This window comes from Oryctolagus cuniculus, chromosome 3, assembly GCF_964237555.1.
Source record: "Oryctolagus cuniculus chromosome 3, mOryCun1.1, whole genome shotgun sequence".
Taxonomy (NCBI): Eukaryota; Metazoa; Chordata; class Mammalia; order Lagomorpha; family Leporidae; genus Oryctolagus; species Oryctolagus cuniculus.
The window spans coordinates 11,181,429-11,194,504 of NC_091434.1; the positions used below are offsets into that span (position 1 = coordinate 11,181,429).

At 40.0% G+C, this 13,076-nt stretch overlaps 1 protein-coding gene across 6 annotated transcripts in view; it reads left to right on the plus strand.

Moving 5' to 3' along the window:
- Positions 1-5,046, plus strand: part of SLC19A3 (solute carrier family 19 member 3) — a 28,004-nt gene extending 22,958 nt beyond the window's left edge. For all 6 annotated transcript variants that reach the window (XM_008259270.4, XM_051849100.2, XM_051849098.2 and 3 more), the window contains 3 exons: positions 1,153-1,345; positions 3,020-3,161; positions 3,739-5,046. In XM_008259270.4, the coding sequence (XP_008257492.3) occupies positions 1,153-1,345; positions 3,020-3,161; positions 3,739-3,921 (518 nt within the window). In that variant the 3' untranslated portion in view covers positions 3,922-5,046. The remainder of the gene's footprint in view (positions 1-1,152; positions 1,346-3,019; positions 3,162-3,738) is intronic.
- The last annotated feature ends 8,030 nt before the right edge of the window (positions 5,047-13,076 follow it).

The window sequence follows — 13,076 nt, forward strand, 5'->3', positions numbered from 1 at the left end:
TGTGACCTATATTTTATTAATCTTCCTTTTGGAAGGCTTCTAACTCCTAGAAGCCAAGACTGTGCTAAATTGGTTCACTGAACTAACTCCACATTCCAAATTCTTGGAAAGAAAATCTTTTCAAACTCTTTGTAGTCGTGGTTCTTGCACCACTTGTGGGAAAGTTGATTCACAAATGTCAACCATTTGAAACTGAAATACTGTTCGTCTTGTTAAACAGCCATAATTGCTGTCGATTATTGAGCTTCTTAAACGCTATAAAGACATCTTCTCACCCAATACCTCAAGAGAGTTAGGTCAGCTCTTGAGGCCCTTAAGGTGGAGATTAAAAGTAAGATTATGATGACTAAAGATTAATAATAAGCAGTACAACTAATTCCTCAGTGCAACACATTTCTGATCCCCATCACTGAATAAAGCGTGTGAGCAAAGATGCTAAAGGAAGGCAACTGGAGGGGCCACGTGCGCTCCCATGCTGCACGTCGTGGTGTTGGGATTCAACTGTCGTTCCCCTACACTGCCATGGATGGTAGGAACCTTTCTGGCTCTCTTCATAATACAATCCCTTGGAGTGTAGTTTTTGTTTTTTAAGATTTACTTCATTTATTTGAAAGCTGGAGTAACAGAGAGGGAGAGATAGAGAGAGAAAAAGAGGTCTGCCATCCCTTGGTTCACTCCCCAAATGGCCACCATAGCCAAGGCTGGGCTAGGCCGAAGCCAGGAGCCAGGAGCTTCTACTGGGCCTCCCATGTAGGTACAGAGGTCCAAGCACTCAGGCCATCCTCTGATGCTTTCTCAGACCATTAGCAGGGAGCTGGATTGGAAGTGGAGGAGCCAGGACTTGAACTGGTGGCCATGTGGGATACTTGTACTGCCAGTGGTGGCTTAACCCACTACACCACAGCACCGGCCCCCTGGTATGTAGTTGACACTAAATGAAAGTGTGATGATGAAGTAAATAACTGAAAGACTAAGAAGTGAAAAAAGAAGCCAAGAGAAGACACGACTGGAAAAAGATAAGTTTACATTTAGGTGGTTCACAACTTTTGTGATAGCAATATTCCTCTTTTGGAATTACCCACGCCATGGGTTTTGTTGTTGTCTGTTGTATGTGAAGTCATTGTGTTCCTGTTCTTGTTGCTTCCTTCTCAGGGGCTGTGGCTGCCTTTGCTGTGGGTTATGTAAGGGTCAACTGGGATCTTCTGGGAGAGCTGGCTCTGGCGATCTTCTCAGTTGTCAGCGCAGGCTCTCTGTTTGTCATGCATTACACAGTCAACATCTGGGTCTGCTATGCTGGCTACCTGATCTTCAAGTCCAGCTACATGCTTCTTATAACCATAGCAGTGTAAGTATCACCAGCAAGTTCTTTCCTCTCCTAAAACTAAGCCATAATCCACTCTTGAACTTCACAAGGGATTTAATCAACTCCAATATTAAATGTAAATTACTTCATACTAAGTAAGACCCAACTAAGGTAGTCTTTTTATTGATCTATTTGCTTTCTGAATATTGCTAAGATTACTTGTTAAGAAAAAGTCTCTGTAGGTCTCTTTTTTAGATTGGGGTTGGTCCAGTCAGAAGCCAAGAACCTGGAGCTCCATCTGGGTCTTGCATTTGGATGACAGGGGCTCAAGTACTTGGTCCATCCCCTACTGTTTTCCCAGGTACATTAGCAGGGAGCTGGATCGGAAAGCAGAGCAGCCAGTATTCACACAGGCACTCTGATACAAGATGCCAGTGTTGAAGGTGACAGCTTAGCTCACCACACCACAACCTGGCACTTCTGCAGGTTTCTAAGACCAAAGCAATGATAATTTTCAGCAAATTGCCACAATAAAAGGTCAATTATTTTCTTTAAAAATTCCCTGGGAATATAGAGTTTCCTGTAATTTTGTACCTGGTTTTTTTCAGACTTTTTTTAGAAAATGAGTAAAAAATCATTTGGTTCCATTAAAAAAAGGCAGCTAAAGCTGATTGTATTCAAAAGAAAGGAAACATTTGATTTTCAAGTTGCATAAAAAAAATGAGGATAAGAAGCTTAAGCTGTGGTCTTAATTTTTGAGAAATATTTGATAAATAATTGACAAAACACAAATCTGAACATCAGAGGAAAGATCATATGACAAGAAAAGAGATGAAACTAGTTGGCAATTTTATTTTTTAACTGATCAGTCTCATAGCTCCAATTTCTTTTTTTAATGTAAGGAGTTCGTTAAGGTATAATCACATTTTTTCTTTCCATTTAAAAAATATTCATGGGACAAGCATTGTAGTGCATATTTAAGCCACCCCTAGGGATTCCTACTCCCATGTCAGGGTGCCCAGGATTGAGTCCAGCTTCCCTTTCCAAGGAGCGTCCTAAGAAAGCAGCAGAAGACAAGTCAAGTGCTAAGATTCCTGCCACTCATATGGGAGACTTGGATTGAGTTGAATGCTCCTAGCTTTGTCCTGGACCAGCCCTGGCTGGTACTCTGCCTTTCAAATAAAAAGAAAAGCAATAACAGAAAAACAAAAAAGCCCTCAGAACCCAGAACCTTTTCACCTGCATTCCAAGGTAGACCTCAAAGTAATGTATATTTGATGATCTTCCATAAGTGTTTTGTAATATTTAAAAATATATGAAGTTATTCAAAATTACAGATTCATTCAATAATGCATCCAGTCATGGAAGTTTAGATCTTTCAAAGTATAATTCACTGACCAAGCTATGAAACCCTCAGTGCAGGCAACTGACAATTAAATAATAAGTGCAAAAAATTCCCCAGGTTGGTCAGTGGGTGAATTTTCATAAAAACTTACTGCAAAATGGTCTCTAAGATCAGCTACCATCCAATATTGTTAAGTTGCAAAAATTTAAAACATTAATTTCTGCAAAGCACTCAATTAGATTGGAGGAATTTTGCCATGTTACCATTAATTCAAACTGTAGTGGTATTTTTTACAGCTTTCTTTGCCTATACTAAAGATAACAATCCCATGTTTGTTAGCATTAAAATGCTCATTTGATGTTTCACAATAGATTTCAGATTGCAGTTAATCTCAGTGTGGAACGCTATGCCCTGGTGTTCGGAATCAACACCTTCATAGCCTTGGTGATTCAGACCATTATGACTGTGATTGTGGTAGACCAGAGAGGGCTCAACCTGCCAATCAGCATTCAGGTGAGTTGCAATATATCTAGGAAGTAACCTAAAAGATTTTTTTGGCCTCACAACCAGCTTATTATATTATTGTTAATTCCTTGGGTAGGGAATTTTGAAATACATAATTTGAAATACATAACACAAACCTTGAAATGTGTAATTCCTTAGTTATTAGTGTTACATATCAAGAGCATTTCCAGAATTAATTGCACCTGGGCAAAATTTATCTGGATAAAACAAGTATGAAGCAACCTCAGTTCAAATTCACTCCTGGAGACATTGCATAAAGCATTGTAGCAGCTTTCTAAAAGACAGATGAGTAGCATTTCATGTTTTTTCACTATTGATGATAGAAACTAGGATTTGAACACAAGCAGCCTGCTCCAAATCCAAGTTACTGCTTTGCTTGTATTTTCTTATTTGACTCTTGTAAGATAGGAGAAGAAAGTGCCGTTCAATCAAAATGACCCATATTAAGACCCTTGGTCTATTATCTCCTAGTTCAAGCAAATCAACAGCATCATTACATATTATCAATGAAATAGTTAGATACTCAGATATTATATGTGGCTAATTATTATTTGTTTTTCTCCAGTTTTTAGTGTATGGGAGTTATTTTGCCGTCATTGCTGGAGTTTTCCTAATGAGAAGTTTGTACATTATCTACTCAGCCAAATGTCAAAATAAGGAAACGCAGAACCCTAGTACAACTCAGAATCCAGATGATGCATCCCCAGTGGAGCCAAGTAATAATATCATCATGGTAACAAAGTTCTAACTTCACTGCATCAACTGGTGCAGTGATTTTCAAATGAGAATAGAGGATTTTGAGAAGGATGATATGATACGTATTGTCACAGTTGACATGCTTTACACACCTGAATTCCAGTGAACTTTTTCAAAGCCACAACGAAGCCTCAGCTCTAGACCAGATAACTATGCCCAACTGAACGGAATGCAGTCAACAGGGACCATTACCACCACGGAGGCACCAGTGCTGGGGCCCTAGAGAACAGCAGTAATTGTTCATAATTTTGATCATTTGTAAACACATACAAATGTCATAGAAATCGGCTGTGAGAAACTCCATCCATTCTAGACTTGACATTCTCCATCTGTGATCAGAAATACTAACTGGAATGACCCTTGGACTGAACCTCAGCTTGGTTTACAGACTTGCTTCATCTCGCCAAAGCAGGAAACTCTTGGGACATTTTTGCCACACTTTTGGAAAGTTTTATTTCTGTTCAACTTACAGTTCTTTGAGAGAATTACGATGTTTGGTCCCTTTTCTAAGGGTTTCTCATCAACCCTGAAAATACAATTTACCAGTTAATATCACCGCTTAAATGTTTTCATGGTCATTTTTCATTTCATGCCCTGCTGAGTTCTGCCACTGAAACTCTACCTCAGGAACAGCTCCACTGTTCTTATGTCTGCAGAATGATCCTCACATCAACTCCCAGGGGCCTGGGAAGAGTGACTGGTCCTCTCCCCACCATGACACCTGAGAGGTGTTTTAACTTTAAGTCAGTATAATGTCTGTCTACAATGGGAAAAGGTAAGAAGATGAGAGAACATTTATGGAAGGGAATAAAACACTTAATTGTTAAATGGCAGAGACTGCTAAATAAAATGTGTCCAAAGTGTTTTCATGAATTCTGAACATTATCTGTACATGTCTGTTCTTTGAAACTCAACAGAAAATGCACTGATCCACTGAGAATAAGTTATGCTGATTAAGATTTGTGCTCTTTTCTTCAAGTCTCAAAATTCATTGACTGGAAATAAAACTCAGCCCAGATGCCAATACGGTTGTCCCTGCTTATCCACATGTTTGTTCTTTGAATGTTCACTTATCTGCTGCAGTCCAAAAATATTAAATGGAAAATTTCAGGAATAATTCAAAGTTTTAAGTTGTGTACTGTTCTGAATAGATGACATGAGTTTTTATAAATTTTTTTATTAACTCAGGAGTAACTGGAAAACATTATGATCTAAAGAATCTTCATGTTTCAAAAGACCTATCTAGGCCGGCGCCACGGCTCAATAGGCTAATCCTCCGCCTAGCGGCGCCAGCACACCAGGTTCTACTCCCGGTCAGGGCACCACATTCTGTCCCGGTTGCCCCTCTTCCAGGCCAGCTCTCTGCTGTGGCCAGGGAGTGCAGTGGAGGATGGCCGAAGTGCTTGGGCCCTGCACCCCATGGGAAGACCAGGAGAAGCACCTGGCTCCTGCCTTCGGATCAGCGCGGTGCACCGGCCGCAGTGCACTGGCCGCAGTGGTCATTGGAGGGTGAACCAACAGCAAAGGAAGACCTTTCTCTCTGTCTCTCTCTCTCTCTCTCTCTCACTGTCCACTCTGCCTGGAAAAAAAAAAAGACCTATGTAATTACCATTTACTAGGTACCATAAAAGTCAGTCAGGATTAGTGAAAAGGATGGCATGAATTCTCTTACGAGATTCACCAACTCACAATGAGACAAATAGAGCAGTAGACAAACATGCCATCCCCAAAGGATAGACCACAGGTACATATCATTAGATACATACCAGGAGATCAGACAACTCAGCCTACTCAGATCAAGAAACTTGTGAGAGGGAGAAATACCAAAGACGCAGCTGAGTCCTGGCTTTGAGCTTCTGAGAGTCCTTAGAAAGTTCAAGATTGTGGGGCCGGCGCTGTGGCGAAGTGGGTTAACGCCTCGGCCTGAAGCGCTGGCAGCCCATATGGCCACCAATTCGAGACCCTGCTGCTCCACTTCCTGTCCAGCTCTCTGCTATGGCCTGGGAAAGCAGTAGAAGATGGCCCAAGTCCTTGGGTCCCTGCACCCACGTGCGAGACCTGTAAGAAGCTCCTGGCTCCTGGCTTTGGATCAGTGTAGCTCCAGCTGTTGCGGCCATCTGGGGAGTGAACCAACGGATAGAAGACCTCTCTCTCTCTCTGCCTCTTCTCTCTGTGTAACTCTGCCTTTCAAATAAATAATTTTTTTTTTTTTAAAAAAAGGAAGTTCAAGATTGTTAGACTATGTGTCTTTACATCTAATGGAACACTTTGTAAGATGATTGTGAGTTATACTCTGAACATTATTCTTCACTTTTTTGTATTTGAACTGAAAATCAACAAAGTTTAGAACGGGATATAAATTTGAACCTAAGAAAAAACTTTGTTAATTTTCAATTATTTTCTTCTTAAATGGCCCTTTTCTTTGCTATTTTCCTTTTCTGAAACTTAGAATGAAATGATTATTTGAAGGACACTGTTGGTTAAGGACCATAATCTACCCATATTCACTTTGATGATAATGCTCTAGAAAAGCCTTATCACATCTCTATGTTCTCTAGATAATTTTACCAACTCTAAAATATTTTTTAAGAACACATGATTCTGGCCGGCACTGTGGCTCACTAGGCTAATCCTCCGCCTGTGGCGCCGGCACCCTAGGTTCTAGTCCCGGTTGGGGCACCAGGTACTAGTTCCGGTTGCTCCTCTTCCAGTCCAGCTCTGTACTGTGGCCCAGGAAGGCAGTGAAGGATGGCACAAGTGCTTGGGCCCTGCACCTGCATGGGAGACCAGGAGGAAGCGCCTGGCTCCTGGCTTTGGATCAGTGCAACGCGCCTACGGCCACTTGGAGGGTGAAGCAACAGAAAAAAGACCTTTCTATCTCTTTCTCTCACTGTCTAACTCTGCCTGTCCAAAAAAAAAACAAAAAACAAAAAAAAAACATGACTCTGACTGCCTGGTTCAAATTTATTAATGGCTGCAAATTGAGCATTCATCCTATTGATAAGAACATAAATTCTCCTTAGGAATGCCACATACCTAGCTTCCTTCACTTTGTAACAACTCTGGACTCTTGGTATTTTAATCTGCTCCAGGAGATTGTCACAGAAGCATGTGCAAAAGTTGATTTGTGGGGTGATTTTTCATAGTGACCTCCCAGGTGGGAGTAGGAGAAAACTCTGAACTTTAATCTATAAATTGTTTGCTGACTTCTGACTCCTTGTTCTTTCATCAAACACTAGCTCTACCCAGAATTCTATATCTAAATTGGAGAAAAGTATAGGAAAGTAATCCCAGTTCTATAAAATAGTCAATTTGGTTCCCTATGATTACATTCCAATGGCCAATCTGCTTGCCTACTTTTGGCTTTGTTTCAATCATGGGTCCCTGCCAAAATTTACTAAGCCAGTTCTGAGCTGCTCCTGCAGTCATCCTATATTGTTCTTTCTCTAACAGAATAATCAGAACCATTTTTCTTTTAGATCCAGAGAAAAATGTGACCTCAAGTAGGGAAGACTACATGCTTATATTAAACTCATGTTGCAGACACACTTCTGCAATTTTTGGATAGTAACAGTCACATTGTTTTATTCACCTTAATATTTACATGAAACTTGCTTGGTCTCACTACTTGCCTTTCCACACACAAAAACAGTGGCAATGGTTGGTATTCAACATGTTCAAATGCTTTATATCTCAAATTGTAGATTCTGACTTTGGGCTTTCAGATGATCCTATTGCTTTGACTCAAAGTTAGTCTTACAAGATAAAGATTTGGAAGACTATCCCCTCCAAAGGAAATACATATTCTTTATCTATGGAATCATTTCATCATGGTATAGCAATGCTAGAAAATGCATAAGTCCACTCCAAGAATTTATCTCAATAAATTTCCAAGCCACTGAAGTATAGAGGATAAGAAGGGCTATGCATTCACTTGCTTTAGGATAAAACTGTCACTTGGTCTTCTTTGTGGAGTTATTTGCCTGGAAGTTGAGTATAAAGAGTCTACCCCTTCCTTCTCCAAGAACCATTCTCCTCAACGCAGCGAACTCCTCTCATTTACGTAAGGCAACATTTGTCCTTGTCACAACCAAAATAGATCCTCCTGTTCTATTTGATCTGTCTGTCTTAAGTGAGTTTACCACTGAGCTTGTTTCAGATGGTCCTAGGAAAGCCGAGAGGGTATGTGGTGAATGGGACAGATAAGAAGAAACCTTCTACTGCACTACTTATGCTTGATGGACTGAAGGCTGGATAGCACCGGAACCGAACTTTCCACAGAAGCCAAAATTTATGGGCAACTGCACCTCAGGCAGCTTTAGGATGAGAAGGATTGAGTCAAAACAAAAGACAAATCCAATCCAAATTCAGCCTATGAAGTCTGCTGGAGCCTTGATCTGCTTACTACTAAAGGAAGGGGTTGGTACCACATTCCTTGTAGCTCCTTAACTCCTCACTTTACCCTTAGATGCACTCTACTTGTATGTACAGAAATTAGTTATAGAGAATAAACTTATTGTTCAAGCATTTGACCTTCAAGTACTCAATATAAAGATTTAATGATCTGTGGGTGCCACACTTTCAGGAAATCTGTTTGTTTAAAAAATTTATTTTTTTATTTGAAAATCAGAGAGAAGGAGAGACAGAAAGAGATCTTCCATTCTTTGGTTCACTCCCCAGATGGCCACAATAGCCAGGGCTGGGCCAGGACAAAACCAGGAGCCAGGAGTTTCATCCAGGTCTCCCATATGAATGACAGGGGCCCAGGTACTTCGGCCATCTTCTACTGCTTTTTCCGAAGCCATTAGCAGAGAGCTGGATCAGAAGTGAAGCAGCCAGGACATCGTCTGGCACCCACATGGGATGCCAGCACTGCAGGCTGCAACTTTATCCGTTACGTCACAACAGCAGCCTCCAGGTTCTCTTGTCTATCATAAAATGTCTCCAATATGAAATATGTATTGCATGTCACTTGAGACAATATCCATGCCACTTCGTGATGCCATCAGCAAGTGTATCTGAAGCTGATTTTACAGTGAGCTTAGGTTTCTGCTGTTTCAGAAGTTTCCATTTCAATGATATTAGCAAAGGAATATATGCTGGAAATATAAACATCTTAATCTTTGCCTTCTCTCACTTCCTTTTTATTTCTGATAGTTTTAAATAACCATGGAAGATTTGAATGGGTAAAACAATTATCCATATGTTCATATCTAGGGGTAACTCAAACTTCTTCTGGGATTATTTATTTAAATGTTTCTTTTACAATGTTGTATTTGATATTTAATATGTTCAATTTTTATATTTTCTTGCCTCTTAGTAACTTTATTAGAGCTTAGGAAAAATAAAAATAAGAAATAAAGTGAGAATCATATTACCCTGTTTCATACTAAAACAAACATTTTGAGAGAAAGTCAAAAGGAGTATTAAAAGTGGAAGAAGACTTTCCTCACTTTTACATGAAATGCTTGTAACCATGGTTACCATAGACAGTCTAAAATGGCCTTTTTCTTTCTTGCATGTTTACGGTAGAAACCTACTCTCATTCCTAGGGCACGTACCTGGTGAATGGACAAGGAAAAGCTTATACCATAATGTTGAACAGCTTCTGATAGAAGACTGTTCCCAGACTCAGGAGGTATACTCAATCTACATGCAGAGTGCTTCTAGGTGTTAAGTGATAAAAGATAAGTATATTTTGGTGCAAAAAAATTGAGATCTAAATGTAGTTCTTTTCACAATATGCATTTTCCATGAACTTTTTAAAGACTCCTTGTATACACTGCTATCAAAACTTTCACCAAACTAAATCTGCCTTTTAATCTCATTTTCAAAGGAGGTACAGTCAACAGTTTTTAGTCAGATGCAAAGATTTCTAAAGCAACAATTTATTAGGTACCATTTTCGGTGATGAGTCAAACGCCATTTTCTTTAAAATATATAATTCATGTAAACAATATAAGGGTTTACTCATGAATGCTATCTCCAAATTTCCATTCCATTCTCCATGTTAACTGCATAAATTCAAGTCATTGACCTAGTTCTGATACCTGGTACAGGGTAACATCAGGGCTCCTCTCAGCTTCTCCAGATACTTACAGAAGGGTTACACAGTTTTCTTTAGATAACCATGATTCATTTTGAGAGTCAGAAGAATAATTTCTGTAAAGGAATTGGAAGGGATGTGACTTCAGGGACACCGTAAGTTGCTTTAGCACTGCTGGGTTTCATATGTATCTTGTCCGAAACCAACTCATCACAGACAAACTATGCCGCTATCCTCTTGGAGCAAATAAGGGTGCCAAGATGAAATGCTATGCACACTGAACCCAAATCTATCATGTGGTCCAATCTCGCTTTTTTAAAACATTGACTCAGTCCAGGATTTCTTTAAAGGGAACCACGCTTAGATCAGCAATAAGTAAAGGGAAAGTACAATAATATTTGACCACTGGGTGGCTTGTATGTTTTTTTCAAATATCTTACCTTTATGAAAGTAAACACTAAAATACAATGTGTTTTATTTTGAGAAGCAGTTAAAATATTTTAACATGGGGTAAGCATTGTGGCATAGCAGGTAAAGCGGTTGCCTGTGACACTGGCATCCCATGTGGGCACCCGTTTGTCTCCTGGCTGCTCCACTTTCAATCCAGCTCCCTGCTAATGCCCTGGGAAAATAATATTAGATGCCCCAAATACCTGGGCCCCTGCTACTCACATGGAAGACCCAGAAGAAGCTCCTGGCTCCTGGCTCCTGGCTCCTGGCTTCAGCCTGGCCTAGCCCTGGTCCTTGAGGCCATTTGAGAAGTAAAGCAGTGGATGGAAAATCTCTCTCTCTCACTCTGTTTCTCTCTCTCTCTCTCTCCCTTAACTCTGCCTTTCAAATAAATAAATAAATCATTTAAAAAAAAACACTTCATTCTTTTTAGGAGCTTGCACTATGGCATAGCAGATAGGGCCACTGCCTGCAGTGCCGCCATCCCATGTGGGCATCAGCTTGAGTTCTGGCTGCTCCACTTCCAATCCAGCTCTCTCCTATGGCTTTGGAAGGCAATGGAAGATGGCCCAAGTCCTTGGGGCCCTGCACCCATGTGGGAGACCCGGAAGAAGCTCCTGGCTCCTGGCTTCAGATGGACGCAGTTCTGGCCATTGTGGCCAATTGGGGAGTGAACGAACCATCGGATGGAAGACCTCTCTCTCTCTCTCTCTCTGCCTCCTTCTTGGTGTGTAACTCTTATTTTCAAATAAGTAAATATTTTTTAAAAATCTTCCTTTAAAAAACAGTTTTTTTACATACTTTTTAAAGCCAATTACAAAACCTCATGATCACAACTATACATTTACTCTCATTTTAATGATTACCAATAAATTTAAAATCTAAAAATTATGCATTAAATTGTAGTACTGTTGTTTCCAGAGTTAAGAAACTAACAAAATTTTATCAATAGCAAAATTTAGAATATCATAATCCATAAATTTACCTACTAAATTTACTTACTAAATGCCAATAAATTTACCTACTAAATGCCGAAAGAGCTAATTTTAAAAAATTAAATTTAGGGGCTGGCTCTGTGGTATAGCAAGTAAAGCCACCACCCATGCCATCATCATCCCATAGGAGTACCAGCTTAAGATCTGGTTGCTCCACTTCCAACTCAGCTCCCTGCTAATGTGCTTGGGAAAGCAGCAGAAGGCAGCCCAGGTCCTTGGGCCCCTGCCACCATGTGAGAGACCCAGATGAAGCGCCTGGCTACTGGCTTTGGCCTGGCCCAGTCCTGGCCATTGTAGCCATTTGGAGAATGAACCTTCCAATAAGGGATGCCAACATTGCAAATGGTAGCTTAACTTGTTCTGGCATAACACTGGCTAAGAAATATTTAAATCTCTCTCTCTACAATGTCAGATTTCAGACTGCAGGAAAGCCTGCCGACTTGTTAAATTCTCCACTATATGAACCATCCTCAACTTCAAGTTAAGAAGAGAATTAACCCATTATACATAGCTGACATTACTGAACTGTGATACTGTTAATCATGCAAGTTCTGTGTAATTCCCTTAGACCAAATTAGCTTTAAAAATATTTTATGAATTAATGTATATAGTCTTTTCCAAGAATCCGTGTTCTATTGGTGATGACCTGAGAATAATAAGCCCTGTTGTGCAGCAGTCTCACCAGTGTGAGGCCAAGACTCCCACCCTTAGATGCACTAAAGCAGATCACCAACCAAGCACTTTATAGACACTATAAAAGTTTGATCCAGGAGACCTGAGTCTTTTCCTGGACTTCACTAGAGAAGATCCTGAAATGTTACTAAGCATGTGAATCAATCAAAAGAGAAAACAATGATTCCCCACCTTTAGTTACAAGTATTTTTATACTCCTCCCCTTTACTATCATGAAATAAAATTCAAACATAAAATAACCTACCCACATACATGGAAATTTTTAAAATCAATATAAGCATAAAATAAATAAATTTAACAAGGAATAAAATACCATGTATTTCAATGTGTAATGGGCGCAACTAAGCTGTAAGCTTAGTCACCAAACTGTGACCAGTGCAGACCAAGACCGAGGATGATCTGTTTTAGCAATGACTAAAATATTTTGAATGCTATTCCATTGATGACATGATTCTCTGAAACTAGGAACCATGCTTGATGAAATACACAACAAACAGGAATGCAAGTTTCCCTCCATTTACACGGCAGTGTTTCCCTAGAAACTTCATTGTATGCTAGCTCCATGCAACTGACCCTCTGTTTATATGTAGGGTAAATTATAAGTTCCCATCATTATACAGAAGAGTTTGACTTACCCACATGCTCAGGGGACATTTGAGAATCATGTAAGTCACAAAATAAGTCTTTGTTGCATGGGATATCCTGTGTATAGAAGGATCTACCATCCCTGATCCTGCCCAATAGATGTCAGTAGAGCACCCTTCTTTGTGACAATAAAAACCACTTTAAAAATTTCCGTAGGCACCCCAAGGGGACAGCACCATCCTCCTTGAAGACTACTGGCTTAAAGTTGTTGGTTTACACATAGAACAACCCTGGAGCAACAACAAATGCATAACTCACAAACAACAGAAATAAGAGATAGAAATGCAAGAGAACTACTAGCTCTGAGGCTGTGATTCT